The sequence below is a fragment of the Bombus impatiens genome, unplaced genomic scaffold, assembly GCF_000188095.3.
Source record: "Bombus impatiens unplaced genomic scaffold, BIMP_2.2 scf_0080, whole genome shotgun sequence".
Taxonomy (NCBI): Eukaryota; Metazoa; Arthropoda; class Insecta; order Hymenoptera; family Apidae; genus Bombus; species Bombus impatiens.
Window position 1 is genome coordinate 212,721 of NT_176499.1, and position 24,232 is coordinate 236,952.

The window sequence follows — 24,232 nt, forward strand, 5'->3', positions numbered from 1 at the left end:
GGACGGCTGGCTGGCAGCAGGCAAGGCGGAATCACAGAGAGGTCCGGGGGGAGAGGCATTGAATACGGCGGGGTGAGGGTAAAGTTTCTGGGCGAGGGGCAGGTGGGGTTATAAGGGGACGGGGACGTATGAGACAAAGTGGGGGGAAAACGAACGAGAACGAGCGAGCGACCGAACCGACTGACGACGTAGCGTCGCGGGGGACGGAGGTCTACGCTAGCTCAGGACCGTTACATTCAGGTCCCCTCAGTGCCACTACTTCTCGTCGAACACATATTTTTCCCTTTTTTTCTCATTTTTTTGATGTATATTATTATATCGTTGGATCTTAGATCTGTAAGATAATATAGACAGACTTTTAAATATAGTAAATTAATGGAAAATATGAAAAGTTTATTTTAGATAATAACGGCATGTTGGAAAGAGAGATCCATGTATACAACCCTAAAGATCTCCGCGACTTAAAGGTGATAGTTTAGAAACGTATTAACTATAATGTTGTAAGGTTTTACAATGTGTTGTATGAAATTGTTTGTTTGGTAAGTTCGTAGGATTCACAACACCAGAACTATAAAGTTTATGCTAAAGAAATTTAAGTTGAAGGTATATGAAAAAATATATAAATTTTATTATCATACGAACTGGAATCCTCAATTATGCACATACATACATACATAATCTTATGATCATTCAAATTCCTAAAAATATATTGTCGATCTATGAAATTTCCATGAAAAATTATGAATTAGTTATTTTAATCACTAATAATTCTAGTGTTAACTTACATATATATATGACAAAACGCTGATCTATGCAAAATGCTGTTGTATGTATGTATGTATGTATGTATGTGTGGATAAAAACTGCTTTTAATTGACAATTAAATGTAACTGAGAAGAAACACTGGAAAAAGTATCATTATTTAACAAAAACGTTTGATCTCATATCTTGATGAAAAAATTAAGAAATGTTAGATGTTAGATCAAATGTTCAATTTCATCTTTTTATCATGAATTTATTGTTTCTGTCCGACTATCATTTATTATGATATTTATAAAATTTTTTCTTTTTATGGCAAGAAACTAAGTATTCCAGTAGCGTATATACATTATATTTACATTTTTTTCAAATTTTATCGTTTACTATTACATATTTCATTATTCGTGCTATTCGATATACATATTTCAAGTACTGCTATTTACATTCAAATTTTCATTCATTTTTGTTGCGCGTTCTTTAATTTAGGCTTTCACTTAGAATTCGGAATTTTTATGAACTAGATAGATAATACATTAGTACCTATTTAATACATTTAGTAAAAATGAAAAAGACAAACGAAATATACTATGCCATACAAATACTTTAGATTTTTTATTGATATAAAATGATTCGATGTAACGTACGATAAAAAGTAAAAGATGATTAGTCGAATGCAGATGATTTTAATTCTAAATAAAAAGTAGCATTATAGCTATAATAGGAGTAACTTTTAATCTTTAACATACATATCAAATTTCCTTTCTTACATATTTAACTAAAACATATATTCAAGAATATCTACATTTTACGATGTAACATTGAACATTCGTCTTCGAAATTTTTCATTCTTTAAGAAAGATACACGTAATCAGAATCTTCCCAATCATTTTACTAAAATCCTGAAATAGAAAATGACAAATCTCTGTAATTAAACCAATAAGAATATAAAGAGTTTGTTATCAAATATCATACCTTGCATCATTTATTATCATCAATTCAAATAAGTGCAAGAAATTCTTCTTTTCTTAAAAATCATTGATAATTGCTCTTATCTAACTATACTTCAATCCTGAAAAAATAGTCATATCAGCGGCAGTTGGTGTGTTAATTTCTACTAATAATAAAATTCGACTTTCAAAAGCGTAGGTGCAAGTAAGTTAAGAGCGATGTATACGGCACTGTATCGGGCACAAGCAAACTCGCTGCCTTTGCGGCCGGGTAGAAGGGAAGAGAAGGGTTGGGTAGAGGGAAGAGCAGCGAAATGAAGAGGAGGGGCCGGGAGGGGCTGTGAATAGTACGGGTAGGGATGTCGGCCGTTGTCGGAGGAGGGTATATGGTTGATCCTGGCCGCGCACATATGAAGGTACGAGAGAGACGGGTAGAGCGTGTGAACGAGCAAAAAGGAACGGAACAGTGCAAGAGCCCGGCAACGATGCATTACTGGCATACGCATGGCAACGTCGCAAAAGGCTTCATGGACGCCAAGCAATCCACCAACACACAAGTATACGGAGAACGGCAGACCAGAGAAGGAAAGAATCCCGTTTTACTGAGTTGAAGGAGATAGAAAGAAGGGGGAGAGGGGGGGGGGACAAATACACGAGAGAATGAGAGATCTACCGAGTCTTAAACAGGCTACGAAGTTTTCCACTGATCTCTTGAGATTTCAGAAAAACGTTTGACATATTCTAAATACATACATGTATTTGTATATGTACGCGTACGAAATAGTTTCGTTTCACTAACTTACTTCATGTATATAATATACGTTGTACTGCATACTCGAATGTATTATTATCCATACATTATATCATTTCTCTTATTCCAATATCGTGAATGTACTATTCAATAGATTATAGAAATTCTCGATTAAATATAAAATAAATGAAATGATGAATCAAGTAGAGTATAATCACTGTTGTTATACTACGTTTGTTGTGCCACGTCCAGCATTTTATATAATTTATAGAGTCGAGATTTGAAGAAGACATTAAGTTCGCTTCATTACCGAAAAATAAAAAATTTATACATTCATCATTTTGGCATAAGGGGTTTCATCATTTATTATACAATTCCTATTATTGTGATATGTTTCGGTTTCGAACTTTACCATATTACAACATGGAAACATATAATAATTATGAGAATAGTTTATATATATAATAAATAAATTGCATGTTAATAAAATGAAATTATGTAATAAAATATATTAGTAATCTTATAGATTGCGGATGTTTGAGCTTTTATGGGAAATTTAAAGATGCAAAAATGCATGTACAGGATGCATATATAAATGTAAAAATAAACAAAATATTCGAAAAAGTAGTCGTTATAATATTTAGTGGACGGATCAAACCTTTGCTTAGATTTCATATCATTGAATGTGTTCATAAAAATATGAATTTACATAAACACCCATAATCTATTTATAACTTCAAAATCTTTGAATCTAAAAAATGAATTATTTATCTTGTAAGCCAGAATTTACAGTAATGCTTATACCACACAAGCTTATAATGCAACTTAAAATTGATGAAAATATACTTTAAAGTACATAAACAAATCCAAAAACTTGCAAGTTTGCAAAACAAGAAAACGATGAACTATTTCATACTGCAAATTTAAAATTTGTTTCGAAATAAACGAAATATATAATATGGTATATCTGTAAAACCAAGCCCAAACATCAAGAATCCAGGGGCGTAGACTACATAAATTGGTTTCTTTACATATTATTCCTTCATTATCGATATAACCGATTTTAATGCTGAATCATCGTTTCTCCCTGTTTTATTTCGTTAAATACGAATACACCTTGTCGCGATGTATTTAAAATATTTCTCGAATCAATACATTACGCTCCTTATAATGAGAAATAATAACAGAAGTGGAACTGTAAAACAATAACACTGATTACTCGATGGCGAAAGGGTGTGGCAACGCCATTGAGTCGTTACACGCAGGAATAGAGCAAGTAGTGGGATAATACGTGCGATTGCGTATATTTGTGTGCGCGCACGCGTACATATATATATATATGTAAGTGAATAAGCGAGAAAGAAAGAAAGAAAGAATGATGCCGCGTGGAAAGGAGAAAGAAACTGACTGAAGTGCAAAAGAAATAGACAGAATAAGAAGCGAGACGACCGTAAAAAAAGAGCAACAAAAATGAAGAGAGAAAGAGAAAGAGGGAGATGGTAGAAGTGGCGGAAACTCAGAGCGGTGGAGTGCGGATGGGGACAAGGATGAACCACCTTAAAGGGGATAGCATGAATCATAAGTAATCAATATTATACCTACGACCGATATAGAAAAATTTTGAATGATATTTAACTCCTATACCATCTAAAAAAAATTGCTATTTTAAAATTTAATTTCATTTCTGAAATGTTACTTGTGATTATAATAATTAAGTATCTTTGATTTGAAAAATATGTTCTGAAATAATATGGCCGTTTCCTTTATTGCCGTCTTCACATATATACCGGGGATATATATGCTGTTTTTATTAAATTTAAAATATTCTTTCGTCCGTAATTTCATATTCTTATATACATATTTTTAATCAATTGCAAAATATATATATATATAGTACAAATGTAGTCGTATTATTCCATGATTTGAATCTTTTCTTTAAATAGAATTGGAATTCATATTTAGGGAAAATGTAAAATATTTATTATAATTCTTAAATTATAATTTATGTATATAGTAATGTCATTAATAATAAGTTGCTTTATTTTGATGTAAAATAACAACCATGGTATAAATCGGTATGAAATAACATTAGTAATAGAAATGTAGAATATATGACTAGAATCGTGTAAAAATAATTCATATGTTAATCCTCATTCTTATAAAGAAATGAAAAATGTGAACTATTTTGTATATTTTTTTGTATTGTAATCAACTTTCTGGTTATAATTGCAGCTATGCGCTGAATTTATGAGAAGTTTGCAAAATAAAAATAATATTAAAACAAGAAAGTATAAAATAATTTAAAAATAATTTAATTTTTGATAATTTTATCGTTTACATGCATATGTTAGTTTTTTAATATTTTGATCATATGAGAAACTATACTACAAATTTTCGTAATATTATCAACTAGCAATTAATAAAAATCATATCATAAGCATGAGACGATTTCAGTTATTTCACTATAAGCAAAATTTTATGTCATATAATACGGACGTTGCTAATACCGTTATGCAGTTTTTCCCCACATACATACTTAAGTAGTTTATTGCGTTCACAAAATATTCTTAAAAATAGAGTAATATAATATACAAGAATAAAAAAATTTATATAATGATATTGATTTGTATATAATTGTCATGTTTGTTAACTTCTTTTCAAAACAATATATTTTTAATATTACTTTCATGAAATTTTTACTGCAAGCAACTTCAAATATTTCTGTATATTTTTATGTGATATGAAGTTATGCTTTTTCTTTTATAAAATGGTAATCGTGTTCGATACATGTTAAATATGTTCAGTTTTATATAAAAGGAAATTGATTCCAAACATGTATTTACTGATGCGTGATATAATTTCTTTAAATCTTATATTAGTATTTTATCTACTTTTATTATCTATAATTTCTTGAAACTATATTTCTTGTTTAATACTTCCATTAACTTGTTTAAATAAATTACTCAATACATTTTATTTTTGCAGTAATAATATATCAGTAGGGCGACATTATTGTAAAGCAAGGGTTAATTATATTTTGTATGTACATATATACATTTATAATTAATATTATTTAACGTTCTACAAATTTGGTAACTGTTTTCAAGCAGACATATTTATTTCTTCGTTAAATCGTAACGGTTGACTTGTGTGGTATAATCCATACATCTGAGCTAATATATTAATAGCAGCTACCTCTCTTGCTTCTGAAATGGTTTGTCCAAAACCTACAAATGTAATTAGTTAATTATTTGTTATAAGATACTTGTGCCTTTCAAATATTTAAAAATATTACCTGAACCTAAATATTCTTTGTTTGCATAAATTCCAATATGATAGGCAGCTAAAAGTGTATTTCTTCCAGTTTGTCCAATAAGTCTTGCTTCTATAGGTGTTTTCTTCTCTGTAGAAATTACATCATTTAACATTTCGAATGGTTTAGTTGGGCACCATATTTCAGTTAGATCTTTGCTTGCTAATCCTACTATCAAAAAATCTCTGACAAAAGCACTTGTGTGATCAATATTAACGCTTTCAGCAAGTGCTCCCACGAGTGCTGTAAATGTTTGTGCCAATGTTTCTTGGGACACAGGATGTTCCTAAATAATATATAATAAAGTTATTAGTTTATAACAGAACAATGAATTACTAAAATAGTTAAGTTATATACAAACACTAGTTAAAATGATGTCTTTTGTTCCAATATGTAAAGCTGCTGTAGCTAATATCTCTTGAGACAAAAGATAGTCATGAAGTGCCCTAAAATATAAGTCGATATATTAGGAATGAATTTAGAAATTCAAATCTGCAGTTTATATAACATGAAAATTTTGTTTTTTGATTATAGCTGATACATTTTTTATAATACTTATGTGCATACACAAATACATATCATACAGTTTATACATACATAATACCAATTTCAGGAAGACGTGGTAAACTTTTATTTAAATACTTCTTTACAACTGCTGAAGTTATTTCTCTCCCTTTTTTAATATATTCTTCGTTATGTTGCACATCTAGTTTAGGATCCTCTATTCCCATATTTTCCTGCTTTTTTAATTCATCAAGGATATATGATTTGTGTATAAAAGCTTGATTCAATTTCTCAATATCGAATTTTTCTGAAAGTCTTTGATTAAATGCATATATTTCTATATTTCTATTCCACTCAATAAAATTACTACGTTTTGGTTCAGGTTGAGGTGGTAACCTCCTTTTTCTTCGGGTTATTTCAAATTGAGTTGGAGCAACCCATCGCTGAATATATCTGCAAACTATATTTGCAATTAAGATATTATATACTCATTTTCTCATACATTAGAGTTTTTATCCATATATTTACCTCCATAATTTACATACTTTATGCTCGTAAGACTTTGGAAACATAATTGTAACCTATTCATATTTTTATTTTATAAGAAATATAATTGAGTTTTTGTCAAAATATAAGTTTTCACTTCAAATGAGAATTGTTTCTATTAATGCTATAAATGCAGATTAAAATATTAAAACTGTTCATTTATTTTAATATTGTTTACAATATACTACAATTACAACCATAGAAATATAAGAATAGAATACGTCAGTGCGTAAGAAAGAGAACGCTGCATAGAGGCCGTCCAACAACTCCTATTGAGGGAGATATCGCCATTTTGATGTATTTTAATTCCCTTATTAACCGTATGGTTCTAGTACTATCATGAAACTGCCTTAATGCAAATGCACATTTAGTGATTTACTCTGCTTTACAACGGGCGACAGAAACTGTCACTAGGCTGCCATATATCAGAATAGAAAAGAGAGGCGGGTAGAAAAAAAACAGAAACGTCTATACGATCGTGATTGTGCTTGGGAGAAAAGTGTATATGGTAAAGATGTTTTGTGTATGTATTGTGCTGGATTGCAGTAGTAAATATAAATACAACAAAAAATATTCGTTATTTAAAATCTCCAAAAACGTGGATTTAAAAAAAAAGTAATTGCAAGCCATTTCTGAAATAACACAATTAAGATCACTATAACCGATGCGTCAAAAACATTTTAAAGACAAATATATAATAAGAAAAAATGTGATTCAAAGATACAATTATTGCAACATACTGTCTGCGAAATTAGTACTGTTTTGTGTATGTTTATGTTGTTATAATAATAAATACAAAATATTGAATGCATATATAAAAAATAGTTCATTTATTTTAAATATTAATTTTTCATTGTTTAATTTAGTTAAATTATCTTCTACTATATTAAGGGGTAAAAAATCTTTTTTTAGTAATAATCTAACTCGAAGATGCAATCTGATATTTCCATTTTTACAAAACTAGCTTTATTTTGTTCTTTGTTGTAAACAAAATTCAGTTCTGTAGTGTTTATTTTTTACCTGATAACTGTTTCATTTATTCTAAAATGTTTTCAATAAATAAATTTACAACAAAATTTACCTCCGATGATTAAGTACCTCCTTTGGTTTTGAAATTTGAAAATGGTTATTTTGCGCCAAATAACGCATTGGTCGCGATCATCCTACTGTGCTCTTGGCTGCTGTGACGCATGCGCACTGAAAAAATTGTATGATAGCGCCATGCAACTTGTAAGGGAATATAACAAAATGATGACATCCCCACCACTAAAAATTGAGCGAGTTGTCAGACTTGTATATAAGTCCATGATTTTTACATTGAGTCGTGTATCTATTAACTTGTTATTTTACAGTGATTTCAAGTAATATCATATCTATAAATTGTGTCATTAATTGAAACGCATATTTTGATAAAATTTACGTGATTAAAATTGTATTAAATTTTGATAATTATATTTAATAATAATCAATTTCACATTATAACTAAATTAATAAAATTTTTTTTTATGTGGAAAGGTCAATCAATGTATTTTTATATTAACCAGTGTGTATAACAAAATGTTGATTCTGTGTAATATAATTAAATAAATCGACAACAATTTTGCTTAAAAAATAAAATTTAATTCATGAACATTATCATAACCGCGAAACTGATTAATATTAAATAATGTTTAAATCAAATCAGGAACCAGACATACCTGCAGCACTAGGTCTGTTATCACATTTAACAAACGATGAACTGAAGGAATTATTAAACGATGATTCAAAATTTGAAGATATTGTAAAAGATGTAAAGCAGGTAATTAAATTGTTACTAGAGGTATTTTACGTTTCCAATTTATAATTTTTCTATGTGTGGAATTTTATGTAATTCACATCTTTTCTTTCTATCAGTTTAAGAATTTAGAAACTGAAAAAGAATTATTAATGGCAAGTAATACATCTCTGGCAGAGTTTAATTTATCAAAACAACCAGAATTACAAGAAGGTAAACAAATATTAAAGGAACTTAGTGAAAAAGGAAGTAGATTATGCATGAGCGTAAAAGAAAAATTGGATGAGATAAGTATGTATTCTTTCTTTTTCCCTGTACTAGTACTAGTTATATATTCTACATAATATATAAATAATAACTAACACTTATTATATTTTTTCTAATATTTACAGAAAATAAGTCTGGGGAAATGACTGCTGATACTGCATTAGATTTATTGCAAACAGCAGCAGCGGAAATTGAAGAAGAATCAGAAGTATGACTTAATACTATTATAATTATTAATACATTGCCATTCTCATATTTCATTTTGTTAATTTTTATTATATTTATATTTCTTCTTTTATCATTCTTTTCAGAAAGATTTATATGAAACTCATTTGTTTGGCAATGTGTTAAAATTCTTGAACATAATTTGTGATTTCTACAAAGTAATATTTGTATTTTTTAATATACAGACCATAGCTGAAAAATTTCTGGCTGGAGATATGGAAGTAGATGAATTTTTAGAACAATTTTTATCACGTCGAAAATTAATGCATCTACGTAAAGTTAAAGTAGATAAATTGAGAGAGTTAATAAGAAAATCACATACCGCTGTTGGTCCTGGATATCCAATAGCTAGTAATTTTAGAAGTCTAGCTCCTGCTGTTCCTTATCCAGCTGGACCTGTTTCAATGCCAATGCCTGTACCATCTGGTTTTCCATATTTTAAACCATACTAAGTTACATTTATTACAATACAGCATTGTATTGCAATCAGTTAAGTTTTTAAATATTGAATTTTCTTTAATGTATAAGAAATACGTAATTTTAATTAACAATATTTTTAAGTGATTAACGCATATGATACATCAAAATATTTGTAACATTTAATTAATAGATAATATAATTAAGATAATTTACAACCAATGTATTAGATTTTGTAATGTTATTGTGATATATTAAAATAGATTCGTTTTCTGAAATAAATATGTTAAAATATATAATATAAACTGTATGTACACGTTTTTGATATTGGGGTTAATGAAATAAACATGTAAATGTTATCATGTTCCACATAGACATATTTTTCATCACAATTTTCTTCTTATATCGTGTTCTTTATGTAAATAAAGACTAATTTTAAACATACAATTGTTACTTATTTCTATGCTTCTGTGCAACTTTGGAGTCCTTATATTTCCTATTATTTATGTATTCATAAATGACGATTACTATTGCTATCAACATTACTAAATTTATCACAATAAATATATCTAGACTGCTGCGTATATCTTCCATAATTTCCTTATTTATCGTTTTTTTTTCATTTGCTGATAGATTCTTTTGAAATGTATCACTATAATGTTGCTGTACCCACTCATCAAAATTAAAAATGTTTCTAGGTTGATTTTTATACAGTTCGATGTCTTTTGGTTTAAACCTCTCATATCTTTCAATTTTCAAACTCTGCAAATCCTGATTAATTAGTTGAGTTCTATCATATTGTTTACGTGTTTTATATTTACTAAGTACGTCATATGCATTTGAAATTTCATGAAACATTTCTTTTGCAGATTCACTTTTATTCTTGTCAGGATGAAATTTTAATGTCAGTTCATAATATGCAGACTTTATTTCATTATAAGTTGCAGTTGGTTGCAATCCCAACGTCTCATAATGCGTTTTAGTTTTCGTAGCTAGATTTGCTATTACAGATATTGATAACATAGATTGTTTTACACATTTAAACAGAACTCCTTTATTTACATCTATCAAAAAACAATGAATAAGCATGTTCTTCAACGTTTAGTCTTTATTACTATAAGCTTATTTTCATATACTGTGAACAGTAAAGATTATTTTATAAATTTATGTACACTTTGTTATATCTTATAGCAAAATATTTCATGTTTTGTTAAAAGACTGATATAATCTATAACCTAAAAAGAAAAAAAGAATAGTTAATTAAATGTTACAGTATATTAGAAATTATGAGTAAAACATTATTATGTATTAATATGAAATTATCATATTAGCTAACCAACATAACCATTGTCTGAATATATAAATATATCTATATTCAATAGTATTTGCTTTATACAAGAGTATATTATTATCATATATTACAGTAATCAATATTAATTTGATTGGATCTCTTCAAATTTATGGAATATTACAAAATTAGACAGAATATCGGTAATTATCAGAAATGTTGTAATCTAGATTAATAGTCAGGTACAAATTGTTACATGGTTATTTGGATAAAAAGATAAATTGTTGTTATCGGTAAATTATGATATATGTCTTCAATATTAAATAAATAATCTCTTTGTTTTGTCACACGCATTTTTTAATTAACATTAATTAACTAATTTAATGAAATCTTATGATGCATGAAATAATTTCCAAATTTATAATTAATTTTAAAATGCATACATTTTAATCTTACCACTTTAGAAACTTAATAATAAACGAATAAAAGATTATTTGAATATTGTTTAGTAATTAAAGTAAACAACAGTCTTTTGTTAGAACTGAGCAGATTACAAGTAAATATATATGTATATAATAAATAATCTGTGTTATTAAATATAGATTATTGTGGCGTAAAATATATCTAAATATAAAACAGAATATCAGAATTTTATAACATTTAAATGTTGCGTCAAAAATAATAGAACAGATTCGCGATCATCTTCATGGTATCAAGGCAGATACACAATAGTTTTATCATTGAGATGTTAGCATAATGAATGTTTATTTATTCCATAATATCGAATATTTTTTATGGCATAAAAAATGTAAATAATATATTATTCTCTTTTATGTAAAAAAAGACCATTGCATTCTATTTAGTTGTCACATACATGAACACTTCGTAAAAATAATTAATGGCAGATCTACGTGTAAATCTACATGTAAACTTTCCAAAAGAACTATTAAATTTATTTTGATTATCATACGATTGTATGGATCAGGTTAACTGGTGATGATAAGTGTACTAAAAATTTAATCTATGTAAAATGTTTTGTATATGGCTAAATGTCAACGTAATTATGTGTGTGTATTATGCTGCAATGGAACATAATATGATTTTTTATTGAGTTAAGAAAATATACATATTATTAAAAAACATTAACAATGCCAAACCGAACTGAAATTGGTAAATAAATTAATTTATATATATAAGAGGAAAAATATAAAAAAATAAACATATTTTATATAAATTTTATATTTAGGTGTTATTCCTGATAATTTAAGGCACGAGGAAACAATAGTTCAAATAGCAGAAGCTCTTGACAATCTAGATTCTGCTGTTAATTATATATTTGAGTCTATTGATAAAAGGCTTTTTCAAAATGGTCAAAGGTACTTTTCTTCTATATTACTAAATATTTTAGGAATTAAAATTTTTTTAATTTATACAAAAATGTTAATACATTTTTTTTCTAGATTGTCAAATGTTAAAGATAGGGCCACAAAACTTCAAGATCGATTAAAATATTTACAAACTAACTTAAATTTAAAAGCTGTAAAAATGTTTTCTGCTGCAAGGTATCCTGCTAGTCACACATACAAAGAATATGAATTGGCTATACCGCCTCAGTGTGATGATATCAATAAGATACCGAAAGTTTACAAATGTTCTGTACCTATAAGAGATATTCCTGAAACATATCTATCTTCTAATTGTAAAACAGAAGATGGCCAATATGTATCAAATAATAATCTGCAAGAAAAGCTACAATTTTATCATGTTCGATCTAAATCTAATAAAGAACTTTATACAGATAACAACGAAGTGACATTTCCTTTTGAATTATCTTCGATCAATTCTCTATTGTTCAGTAGTATGGACAATCCATATAAGATATCTACTAAACAGACTTCCCACAAATTAAATGACAAACAGCAAATAGAAGATGCACCAGATTCAATTATACAACCATGGTTATCATCAGAAATGGATTTATCTAGTAGTTATCTATATACACCAACTTTAGGAGAGGTAAGATCTTTTATTAAAATTTAATTTTAATATTATTTAATTACAATATATTACTTATAAAATGTAAAGAAGGATACAGAACATATTGTCACATGAAATATTCTATCATGCAGGTGCCACAGATAAATGTGCCGCTAATACTTCCGGATCTACCTGGAATTGTAGACGATGAAAAATTCGTTTTAGACTTTAATTCTCAAAGTCCTATTGCACCTTCCTCAGCAGTAACCACTCCTACCGTTCGGCTTGATCTACCAACTCCAACATCAACAATAGACGAGAAGGATTCGAGTACAAAACATGACCGAACTATCCCAAACTTACCTGGCTTTGCCGATACCGATTTCTCAAAAGATTCTACTGAGCCTGCTCCACCACCTCCTCCTCCTCCCTTGATCGCATCAGACACGTCGACTTCTGCTTCTTCGAACTCTAAGACTGATAGCCGTTCCTCATTAGTCTCATCGTTGTTAGATCCATCGATACCACCGCCACCGCCACCGCCACTACCACCGCCACCTCTTTCTCCTCCACCGCCTCCACCGCCACTGCCTCCAGTTGAATCCAAAACAACCATTCCTGAATCTCAAACTAAAGATTCAGACAAAAAGAAAATTGTTAAGGATCTGAATAAAGCAATCAAACCGGATGTCAGATCTAATTTAATGGAAGCTATTCGCAACGCTGGTGGTATAGGAAGGGCGAAACTGAGACATACTGTACCACCAGAGGAAAAAGAAGGAAATCGTTGGTCCTCTGCATCCGTTGGAGGAGACTTAATGGCTGATTTGCACGCAAAATTAGCACTCAGAAGGAAGGGAATCGCTGGGTCCGGAGGTAGTGCTCTCGAAAGAATGTCCAGCTTGATTCCTCCTCCTCCCAAACCAAGCGATGCAGTTGCGTCAGATAGAAATTCGGCCACCAGCGAGTACGACTCTCAACCAGATACCGATGATTGGGACGAGTAACGCTACTCGATATTGTTAATTATGTACAGTTTCTAATTCAAATTTCATTCACTTATCATATTTAACATTTCATGTATAGTTCCATTCATAAATTATTGGAAACTTACTTGGGAAATTTATAACAAAATAGAATTTATGTTATAAAATAATCTAATTTTGTAAAACATGTTAGTATTTGTATATTTGTTAATTGTATATATACATATATTATGCAGAAAAGATCTAAAATTATACATAAAATCTTGAATTCATTATTTTTAATAATTATATTTCAAATTCATTTTTTGTCATTTTTATTAACGATTTCATTAAATAATTTCAATTTTAAAAACTTGTACATTTATGTACATTAAAGTTTTTTGACAATTTTTCCCTCCATTGAACTTTGCTCTTGTTTTATCTTTTAATCTTCTTCACATAATCCTAAAAAAGAATACTTAATTACATGTGGTGAAAATAATGGCCAAAGTTGGAATTAAAAGGGTTCCTGGCTGTCTTTAGTAATAGTAAAAACAATTAATTGAATTAAAAATAAATTCTAATAGAATTTTACCATTTTTCTAAAATGGAATCTTCGTTATTGTCATCAGCATTCGACAGTAACATAATAACAGCGTATTCTTATCGGTTTTGATTTAACACTTGACCCTAGATTAGCGGACCAATCGTCTGTAGGTTTATAAATGTTAGTTGCACCATGGAATTTGCAGTTTTTGCTTGGATGTTCCTGTCTTTGATATTTCAGTTATCATCTCTTTATTAAATTCATTTAAGCTTTAAATTCTTAGTTAAATTGTGATTTAACTTTACAAGTTAATTTTCGTCTTATTTTTGCCATTCTTTACAAATAGATGACTTTTATCTCACAAACATTGTTATAAACTATATAATATGAACTACGTACCAGTTTTCGAAGAAGTGTCATATTCTGTTTAAATTTTCTTATTCATACGTTGTTTAAGCATGTATTACTTTGATCCACGTGTGTTGAAAATTTAAGATAGTGAAACCGAGCTTAACCGAGAAAATGAGAATTATATATAAAAGAAGATATAGAAAAAATTGTTGGAACAATGGATAAATTTTGAACGGTGTTTTATCAATAAAATCTTTCTAATTAACTAAAAACTAAATTTTATATTAAAGTGAATAATTAATATAAAAATCCACAATTAAAAAGATTTAAAAGATTCGAAATTTTGGTAGAAAATGTTGGGACATTAAAACATACTTCATGGCATTATGTGTTTAAGAAGAAGAAGACAATCATTTCTACGTTCATTAAAATATCAGAGACGAATTAATTTGAAAGAATCTGAAAAAATTAATCAAATTAATTGCAATTGAATTTGAACAAAAAATGGGGAGTGATTTTTGTTATAGTCGCAGTCCAAAGTGTCGTACAAATGAATAATGAATTTATCGATATCGGTATCAAACGCTGTTGATATTTGAACAACAGAATGGATTAAAGTGTAAGATGTATGGTGTTATGATAGAAGAGAACGAATGACATAATATGTATTTGTAATTCGTATTAATTACTGCAAAAATTAAGGGTGCACACATTTTACACATGACGAACGAAATGTATGATGAAGATTAATCTTCATAATTCTTGATATTACAACGTATCCCTCGTTATTTGACTACTTCTTTTTTTATTAGTTTTGCACACTTCTACATCCGTGTACTGATGATATAATTGTATGAGTTACAAAATCACTATTTTGAGAAAGCTTTGGATAAAACGATAACGCAAAAACTCTGGCTGTTCAATGGTCATTCTTTATCTGTGCTTGTATTTTTCTTCTTTATCATCTTGGTACCATCTCAGTTTTAAATATTTGACTTGATATATTTTTGTAGAAATTAGTTATGACAAAACTTTGTTTTAAGAGGTTCCGATCGTACGTGAATTCTGATTTTAGGGAAATGTAGAAAATAAAAGAAGACATTTCATTCACTAAAATAATTTTTACTTTATGGTTTATTATCAAGGTAAAGCTATATTCTATTAAGATAAATTCTTTTTTTAATCATTTATAAGGTCATCATTTCTTTCTAATTTGGTATTAATTCGTCGTGTTTTTATAATAATTTTTAAATTCCAAATATAATTCCAAATTTAATTATTAATTATTTATCGATTCATTTGATACCAGAATTTCTAAAAGTATTGAGATACATTATGGAAAATGGAATAAAAACGATTAGTTCTATGGAACTGTCCAATTCGCGGGCAAATATTTCGAATGAAGTGGAATTACCGATTGATATGCGTTTCAACGAAGGCCACATTGTTAGTATTGTCTTTTACAGCGTGTTAATGATAATATCTGCAATCGGAAACACGACGGTGTTAGTATTAATTATGCGTCGCAAACGTGTATCCAAATCGAGGATACACACGATGTTAATGCATCTTGCGATCGCTGATCTACTTGTAAGTATAATTTAGTATATTCTTCTCTCTTTATCAATATTGAAATATTGTAATAAAATTTAATTATAATTGCATTATAATTGCTATAGCTTTGGTTTGTAATTTATAACTAAATTTTTCGAAGATCGATAACTTTTTGCATGAAAATCTAGTGATCCCTTAATTTTTCGTAATGTAGTTGTAGATTAATTATGGTAATTTTTCTTGAGAAAATGAATTAACGCGTTCGTAATTACAAGCTAATATCGTAACAATTATATCGTTAAAAAGTTCACTACCGACACATACCATAGATAGACTATAAAATAAAAGTAAGGTAAGACACTACGTACAATTTGCCTCTATGTATTAACAAACATTAATACCATGCAATAATGCTACGTAAATCAATGATCTGTGTACAGAGTATTTTCCATTCAAAATAATCGAACTAGTTTAATATCTTTTATAAATAAATAGAAGGAAAATACATACTACATAGAAACGAGTTTTATTAAATAAAATTATATTAACCTGAAACAATTTTCAGGTAACTTTTTTAATGATGCCATTCGAAATCGGTTGGGCGGTCACAGTCTCCTGGGAAGCAGGAGACGCAATGTGCCGAATAATGGCTTTTTTTAGGATGTTCGGTCTGTACTTATCATCTTTCATTCTGGTATGCATAAGTATGGACAGGTCAGTTTAATTTTTTAAAGCAATCCTATTTTTTCTGTTTTTTCTTTCTTTTCTCACTCAATATAGTAAAAAAATTGTACTGACCATTTTAGGAAGCTTACGTCGCATTTCTTTTTTGTAGCTCTCAATTGTTGAATCAACTAATTTTTAAATTTTTCTATACAAAAAAATTACAAATGTAAAACTTACATTGTTTATACATTATATATTATAATTTGTTATAAATATAAAAAATAGCTATAAAAAAGAAATTCTCATATACTATTGATCTGCTTTTACATTTCATAAAATCATGGATAAGGCAGTGAAATAAAAAATAAAGTAATAATGAATTCTATTTTTAGTGGCATCATAGTTAAATTTCTAATAATTTTTTACAAAATTGAAATAAAATATTACTGAAAAATATTAAATTTTCTAATTTCAGATATTATGCAATAATAAGACCATTGCAATTGTGGGATGTTAATAGAAGAGGAAAAATTATGTTATGCATCGCTTGGGCGGGATCTGTCGTGTGTTCAGTGCCTCAGGTATTTATAATAATTATAAATAACTGATAAAAGTGGAGAATCTTACATTTTCTAATTTAGTTCAAAATACACATAGTATATCTACTGTAATTTTTTTCTTCCTTAGATGTTTGTATTTCACCTGGAAACTCATCCAAATATCACATGGTATTCGCAGTGTGTCACGTTTAATGCATTTCCAACATATACTCACGAAATAACTTATTCTCTCTTTGGAATGATCATGATGTATTGGTTTCCCCTTGTCGTAATAATATACACCTACGCGAACATTTTACTGGAAATATGCAGAAGATCGAAAAAGAGCGAAGGTAATATATATAAATTTTAGTAAATTCTTATAAAATCAGAAAACAATTTACTTATTTTTCATGGAATAGTAAATGGTTAACGAATTTCAGATAAAATTCGTCGTTCTTCTATGGCTTTTCTTACACGAGCGAAAATACGAACATTAAAGATGACGGTGATCATTGTTGCTGTATTCTTTATTTGCTGGACACCATATTACGTAATGAGTCTTTGGTAAGTGCTATTACTCGTTAATAGGAAAACATATGTATTAGGACATTGAATCCTAAAGTATCCTATATTATATACATAAGTCTATCTGACATTGAAAAAAAAATATATCTAAATGTATAGGTATTGGATTGATCGAAATTCAGCATATAAAGTTGATCAACGAATCCAGAAAGGTCTCTTTCTATTCGCATGTACAAACTCCTGCATGAATCCTATTGTTTATGGTGCATTTAATATTAGAGATCGTAATAAGGTAAATATTTCATCTTCTACTCGATAACTATATAAATAGATATCTATATAATTTAATGTTATTTCAGACATCTGTAAGACCAACTACTATAGAAACTCGAGTCACTCCATTGTCACTGTCACTCAAGCTTCTTGATTAACGTTTACTTTTCTGTAAGAGATGTTAATTAGAATTGTAAGTTAAGTCTAGTCCTCAATATCAAACTTAACTGTGATTGACCATATACTTCAGAAAATGATATTTGCTATAATTAAGTACTAAATATTAATAGCTTTTTTGGATGAAGACCAAATATGTTGTAAGTTATTCTTACAATAGGGTTGGATCCGAATATCTGAGAATACAGGTTCGGGATGAATCGGAAGAATTCGGGTGAGATCCTGCCCGAATCTTTCCAACCCATCCTGAAGCTTGGATTTCCAAGTCCTTTACAACCTTAAGCACCTGTATATATTTAAAATAATAATTAAATTATTAAACTTCTCTAAAGTAACAATACTATTTATTCGCTCATTTGTATGAAATTTAAATAAAGTTATTTTCTTACAATAAAAAATATTAATAAAATTGATAGTTCTTCATATAATTGACATAAAGATTTAACAGTCACAGAAAAAACAGAGAATTATTACAAATCATATATTTGCTTTATTTTATTAGTACATAACCTGTGATAAAACATTCCTTTTATTTTTTTACATTATGCTAAGTAACTTCTTGCCTGAAAGTGTGTTTTAAAAAATTAAAAACCATTACAAAACTACATCAGTAACATGCTCTCTTAAAAAGAATCAGTCGAAAACGGAAGCACACATTCCCATATTATATCGATAATTTAAGCGAAATGCACTCTAAAATGATTAAAACATATACATTCCTTGCAACCGTTTAAGACGCGTGTCCACCAATCACGCTAATAGTTTATAAACGTTTGCAAGCCTATTAACCAGTCAATGCACAGATGGAACAAATATGCACGGAAATATTTACTAACATTTGTAAATTCTTTTCAATAATTTCGACAGAAGAAATATAATAAGATCCTAAACCAGTATTGTCCACACGAATAGCACCTTATGTGGTTGTGGATTTCTTATAAATCACAACTATCAAACAAACAAAGGCACGATGAAGAGACAAGACTACTATCGTCTTCAAAAACTAGCTTTATCTATCCTTATTTATTAGTATTTGAGCGATATTTAATAAATATTCACCACCAATATTTGCTAACATCTCTAAATGCTCACAAACATTTGTAAGCATTTTACACGATCGGTGGATACGCGAATGTGTGCAGCAATCTTTTTTTTATTTTGAGCAGATATAGGGAACCTTTATTTAAAGAAAGTGATTCTACTAATCTTATTCTACTACTCAAAAAATAGATAAACTAGGAGCGAACTTAAATTTATCTAAGATAAGATAAGACAAACCATGACGTGTCAATATACTCGGCATTATAGGAAGTTATATGAAAGAATCTCAAACATGGCTGTATTTTAATAAATTATGTTATTGTATTATATTAAAACAGTTTCATTGAAATTGTATCAAAATGAGCAGTTTCTTCATTTCATTAATGATCATGACTTATTTACGGTTTCAAATGACGATATGAGTCTTATTTTAACGCTGTTAAGATTTTACAGCCCTATTTTTTATATAAGTATTTTATAACTGTTATTTTAAAGTAAATTTTAAAGAAAAATTTACAATATGATTTTTACGCATTTTTGATTTTGCACAAATATTCGAGTTATTTATAATAGGGAAATATAAAACACCATGTATCGTAAACACAATTTTTTGTACAAAAGAATAGTCAATAATGCATAGATAGATTTTTGCCAAAAGTCTTTAATGAGTATAGTTTAATTCAGCATGAAACGTCTCATATGCAAACAGCACCAGTACTTACGTTTCTTCACCACTTTGGATGAATTTGATGGAAAGACCACTGTTGATACGTATTATTGATATCACATGGCATTAGTGATAACTGTTGAGTTTGAGGATGAAGTGCCATGCACTTCTTGTGCACTCTGTGTAAAAGCGTCTTTGTTTTCTGCAAAAGTAATATATCATTTATAATAAAATAAAAAATTGGGCAATAAAATGGTAACATATTCATTGACATTTACCTCATCGTATTGCCATGGACCATCTACAGTCCCTAACCGGCAAAATACGAATTTCACTCCTTGACCATCAGCAGATATGCATCGTTCTCCGACACCTAATTGACCTTTAGCGTTTAATCTAATTAACTGAAAAATGAAACTATATAAATCATAATTCATAAATAAAGAATTTTGCTTGAAAAGAGATATAAAAAGTAAAAAATTACCTGATTATTACCAAATCCATGACAATCAGTAGTAGCCATTAAACTAGGAGGCGAATGACTCATTGTATCCAAACACATTCCTGTCGCTATGTTTCGCAACTAAGATTAAAAAGAAAATAAAAAAAAGAAGAAAAAATTCAGTGACATGTAGAAACACACATAAAAAATTACGACATAATATAACATAAAAAATTATAGAACATAATAGAACAAAAGATTATAGGCGATAGATATTGTTATTATTACCTCTCCCCAGTGAATATTAGGTGGTAATTCGGGAAATTTATCAAAAACATCATAAGCAACATTTTCCATATACCATTGAAAACTTTTACACCTTTTCCTTCTTTTAAATTCTAATTGCTCTGATATATCACCATGATCAAGCAATTGCGCTAGTGGTTCCCTTGTATAAAAGAATTCTTTATATTTATCATCAAACCAAGTTTCAACAACTCTTTTATAATTCTAGAAAGAGTTAACGATTTTTATAAATTTATATTAAATCATATGTTATTTTATATCCTTCAAATTAATTTAAACCCATAAAAATGTTTTACTTACTATGGTTATCAGCGGTCCTTTTTTTTTTTGAGCCAATTTTCCAAATGTATAGGGCATAAACCCTCTATACACATGACCAACGTGCGAACATGGTACCCAAAGAATATTTCCCCCACATTGCCATATTTTAAATGATAACTCAAAGTTTTCTCCACCCCACACAAGCAATCCGTCATCATATCCACCCAACGACAAAAAGTATTCACGATTTATCGCAAATAAGCCACCAGCATGAGTAGGAGACCTGAAATAAGTTATTCCTGATATATGAATGTAAAATAACTTCATTCTACATGTCTAAGAATATTTTTTAAAATGTGAGTTACTTGTATGGCATGCTGTTATAAGGTCGAGATTTTTTCTCCCGTGCAGGAAGTTCATTTTCTTTATACAACATTCCCCATTCAAAAATACCTCTATATAAATGTCCTTCTTGATACACAGGTCGATACTCAAAGGTCTTATGGTCAATGCCATCGATAATAGGAACTGTCATCACAGTTCTAGAAATATTTAAAAGATTTTAATAAATTAACTTTCAGATGAATAATAGAGAATTTATTATTTGATAAAAAATTACCTATCAACAGCTATTGGGGCTAAGAGAGGTGGTAACCAGTTAACATTAACTTCACAATGTGCATCCAAAAACACTATAACTTCACCCTTAGCTTCACGTGCACCACGTGATCTCGTTCTTATTAAACCTTCTCTTTTATCATTTCTTATTAATTTTACTTTACCTTCCCACCGTTCTATATATGAATCTAAATCTCCTTTTAAATTATCTATAAAAATACATACTTGTTATTACTTTTATTTTGATACTCTTACCATATTACTGCTATTCACCTTTATCAGAAAAGTCATCTACAAGTAAAATTTCTTCTAAAAATTGTGGGGGAGTACGATTTATCACACTGTGAACAGTTCTCAGTAATACAGACCAACCTTCATTATGAAATACTATAATTACACTAGTTCGGGGGAGTACTTCTGGATAATTCCAGTGTTTACATCTGTAAACAGAATAAGTGAAAATCTAGTTTAAATATTACTGTTATAAAATGTTTAATTGTAGCAATATTGATTTACTCAGGCATTCTTGTATCAAGGATCGATCTATCTAATGAAATTTCGTCCGAGCACACCATATTCATGCCGTAATCTATTTCTGATTGTTGAACATCATTCTGTTGATCATCCCTAAGGATATAAGGTTTCCCTCCTTCTCCAGGTCCACTTCTAATTGATACATGCTTGAGTTCAAAATTACCAAGCTCTTTTGATAGAACTGGTACCTATAGAATAGTAGTTCATATAAAATACATTTATATAAAAGTATAAAAAACATTTTATCCTTTACTTTAAAAGAATTTCTTCCTTTAGTTCCTTTTTTAAATGTAATTATTGTTTTGAATGTATCTTTATCATACTATGCTAAGTGTAATATACTATAGGTGACATACTTATATTATTAGTCATTTATATGAGAAAATTTCAATGAATAAATTATTACAGTTCATTTTTGTAATTTAGCTTAAGACAAGATTACTTTTAATAGGATGTTGATACTTTTATGTTTAAAAAATTATGTTTATATAGTATAAAAACAATTTAATATTATATTTACCCGTTTAACTGTTTTTAGACTATCTGACCAATATTCCTTTAAATTGTTAATAGGCTTGTCAGAAAAAAAGTTTATAACAATATACAATGTGTAAAGCAAAAATATGCTACAGATAATAATACTGAAAAGACGATTTCGCCTGAGCTGTACAATTCTCATTTTGTTTAAGATAATCACACCTGAAATAAAAATTTGGCAATAACATTTTTATAATTCATAACATTTATCTCATTATATATTGAGAAATCTACATAAATATAAAATAAAAAATAATCTTTGGGTACATGACAAAAATAACTGATAAAGAAGAGAAAACGAAGTATGCAACGTACATAGCTGAAAATAATTAAAAAATTAAAACTTAAAATAGTATTATTGCTTCAATACTCATTTAATCACTACACAATCTAAATATTTGTTGAAATATTGTAGTAAAGAGCTAAAAAGAAAATATCTTTAATTACCTCAATTAAAAATACATAAACATATGAAATAGAATATGTATATTTCAGTAAATTAATCTTTTGAATATATTACAATGATATTAAAAATTATATCATAATAAACCGAATCATTATTCAAAGAATCTGAAGCTACGTTGCTTCACACCACAGCCAACGTGTCTTTTGCACACACTTAAGTACTTACTTACATACATATGTACGAGAAGAGTGTATATAAATACATATGTACTTACATACTTCTATCTTCTACTTTCGCATAAACCAATATGCGTTCGACATTTTTAAATTTCAATCAAAAAATTGATTAAAATATCGCTATCTGGCGTTCATTGGTATTGTACGAACTTGGTGGAAACATTGTACGCTATTCGAAAAAAAATGTATTCTCTGAAAACCACATACTATTTTTTCATTATACAAATTAATAAATTTACAAATGTTATCTTGTTAATCAAAGAAATGCAAATCCTATAATATTTACATAGTTTATATTGCATTGCATTATTGAGAAATATATAGCATCTATTAAAGTTTTATTACATAAACATCGTAAAATTGCATACGATGAATGCTTGACACATTGTTATGATAATTTAAATAATATATAATACAGTTACTTATAAAATTTTATTACTAAAATAAGATTAAATGAATATAATCAATTCAGTAAGCGTTTAGAAAGAAGAAATATTTTTCATGCAATAATACTGTGTTAATTGTCTAAAATTTGGTTTTGTTATCTCTGTTAGTTCTTTCAACTTAGACATGGAATGAAGTTATAGAAGTAAATAAAAATGTATTGAATATTTGTATCTCGGTAGCACTTTCAACCGGGAAGAAATAGTACCTACAACTATTTACTTAAGTAAGTATCTAAGATTTTCTAAACAAACATATAAATACTTCCCTCGATAGCTATACTTACTCGGATAAAATTTCTACTTTTTAGCAAATCATAAAGAATTACTATATATCAATGTAAAATCTTTTGATATATGTACTTATAAATCA

At 28.5% G+C, this 24,232-nt stretch overlaps 6 protein-coding genes and 2 long non-coding RNA genes across 11 annotated transcripts; 3 read left to right on the forward strand and 5 right to left on the reverse strand.

The window, feature by feature from the left end:
- Positions 1–1,472: 1,472 nt before the first annotated feature.
- On the reverse strand, positions 1,473–2,460 carry LOC117152594. Its single transcript, XR_004462989.1, has 2 exons — positions 1,732–2,460; positions 1,473–1,658 (listed from the first exon to the last, which is right to left on the reverse strand). It is a non-coding gene; the product is annotated as an uncharacterized LOC117152594 (long non-coding RNA).
- Positions 2,461–5,419: 2,959 nt separating this feature from the next.
- LOC100743729 (39S ribosomal protein L44, mitochondrial) lies at positions 5,420–7,146 on the reverse strand. The gene is made up of 5 exons (XM_003485704.4): positions 6,803–7,146; positions 6,368–6,734; positions 6,132–6,216; positions 5,753–6,056; positions 5,420–5,684 (listed from the first exon to the last, which is right to left on the reverse strand). Exons 1-5 carry the CDS (start codon positions 6,861–6,863, stop codon positions 5,560–5,562), a joined length of 942 nt encoding a protein of 313 aa, XP_003485752.1. The 5' UTR covers positions 6,864–7,146; the 3' UTR covers positions 5,420–5,559.
- A 996-nt stretch (positions 7,147–8,142) lies between these two features.
- LOC100743847 (vacuolar protein sorting-associated protein 37B) lies at positions 8,143–9,880 on the forward strand. The gene is made up of 4 exons (XM_003485705.4): positions 8,143–8,618; positions 8,714–8,885; positions 8,987–9,069; positions 9,272–9,880. The coding sequence occupies exons 1-4, from the start codon at positions 8,487–8,489 to the stop codon at positions 9,536–9,538; spliced, it is 654 nt and encodes a 217-aa protein (XP_003485753.1). The 5' UTR covers positions 8,143–8,486; the 3' UTR covers positions 9,539–9,880.
- LOC100744083 (dnaJ homolog subfamily C member 30, mitochondrial) lies at positions 9,559–11,365 on the reverse strand. 2 transcript variants are annotated; one of them, XM_033324860.1, is made up of 3 exons: positions 11,235–11,365; positions 9,949–10,738; positions 9,559–9,600 (listed from the first exon to the last, which is right to left on the reverse strand). In XM_033324860.1, the coding sequence occupies exon 2, from the start codon at positions 10,590–10,592 to the stop codon at positions 9,954–9,956; it is 639 nt and encodes a 212-aa protein (XP_033180751.1). In that variant the 5' UTR covers positions 10,593–10,738; positions 11,235–11,365; the 3' UTR covers positions 9,559–9,600; positions 9,949–9,953. The 2 variants fall into 2 exon arrangements, with proteins under 2 accessions (XP_033180751.1, XP_012249774.1); XM_012394351.3 differs by lacking the exon at positions 9,559–9,600 and having other exon boundaries at positions 9,625–10,738.
- A 193-nt stretch (positions 11,366–11,558) lies between these two features.
- LOC100743965 (WASH complex subunit 1) lies at positions 11,559–14,008 on the forward strand. The gene is made up of 4 exons (XM_003485706.4): positions 11,559–11,961; positions 12,038–12,167; positions 12,252–12,807; positions 12,921–14,008. Exons 1-4 carry the CDS (start codon positions 11,940–11,942, stop codon positions 13,773–13,775), a joined length of 1,563 nt encoding a protein of 520 aa, XP_003485754.1. The 5' UTR covers positions 11,559–11,939; the 3' UTR covers positions 13,776–14,008.
- Positions 14,009–14,148: 140 nt separating this feature from the next.
- Positions 14,149–14,463, reverse strand: LOC112214105. Its single transcript, XR_002948033.2, has 2 exons — positions 14,329–14,463; positions 14,149–14,198 (listed from the first exon to the last, which is right to left on the reverse strand). It is a non-coding gene; the product is annotated as an uncharacterized LOC112214105 (long non-coding RNA).
- Positions 14,464–14,494: 31 nt separating this feature from the next.
- Positions 14,495–19,355, forward strand: LOC100744082 (gonadotropin-releasing hormone II receptor). The gene is made up of 8 exons (XM_012394328.3): positions 14,495–15,776; positions 15,941–16,221; positions 16,751–16,899; positions 17,327–17,432; positions 17,539–17,743; positions 17,834–17,957; positions 18,078–18,210; positions 18,278–19,355. The coding sequence occupies exons 1-8, from the start codon at positions 15,761–15,763 to the stop codon at positions 18,347–18,349; spliced, it is 1,086 nt and encodes a 361-aa protein (XP_012249751.1). The 5' UTR covers positions 14,495–15,760; the 3' UTR covers positions 18,350–19,355.
- A 562-nt stretch (positions 19,356–19,917) lies between these two features.
- Positions 19,918–23,665, reverse strand: LOC100744196 (N-acetylgalactosaminyltransferase 7). Of its 3 annotated transcripts, none has more exons than XM_012394327.3 (11): positions 23,455–23,665; positions 22,758–22,936; positions 22,220–22,425; positions 21,977–22,143; positions 21,705–21,912; positions 21,451–21,627; positions 21,125–21,368; positions 20,807–21,028; positions 20,561–20,659; positions 20,355–20,480; positions 20,094–20,278 (listed from the first exon to the last, which is right to left on the reverse strand). In XM_012394327.3, exons 2-11 carry the CDS (start codon positions 22,914–22,916, stop codon positions 20,138–20,140), a joined length of 1,749 nt encoding a protein of 582 aa, XP_012249750.1. In that variant the 5' UTR covers positions 22,917–22,936; positions 23,455–23,665; the 3' UTR covers positions 20,094–20,137. The 3 variants fall into 3 exon arrangements, with proteins under 3 accessions (XP_024228305.1, XP_012249750.1, XP_003485756.1); XM_003485708.3 differs by lacking the exon at positions 23,455–23,665 and adding an exon at positions 23,222–23,404; XM_024372537.2 differs by lacking the exon at positions 23,455–23,665 and having other exon boundaries at positions 19,918–20,278; positions 22,758–22,916.
- Between the last annotated feature and the right edge of the window lie 567 nt (positions 23,666–24,232).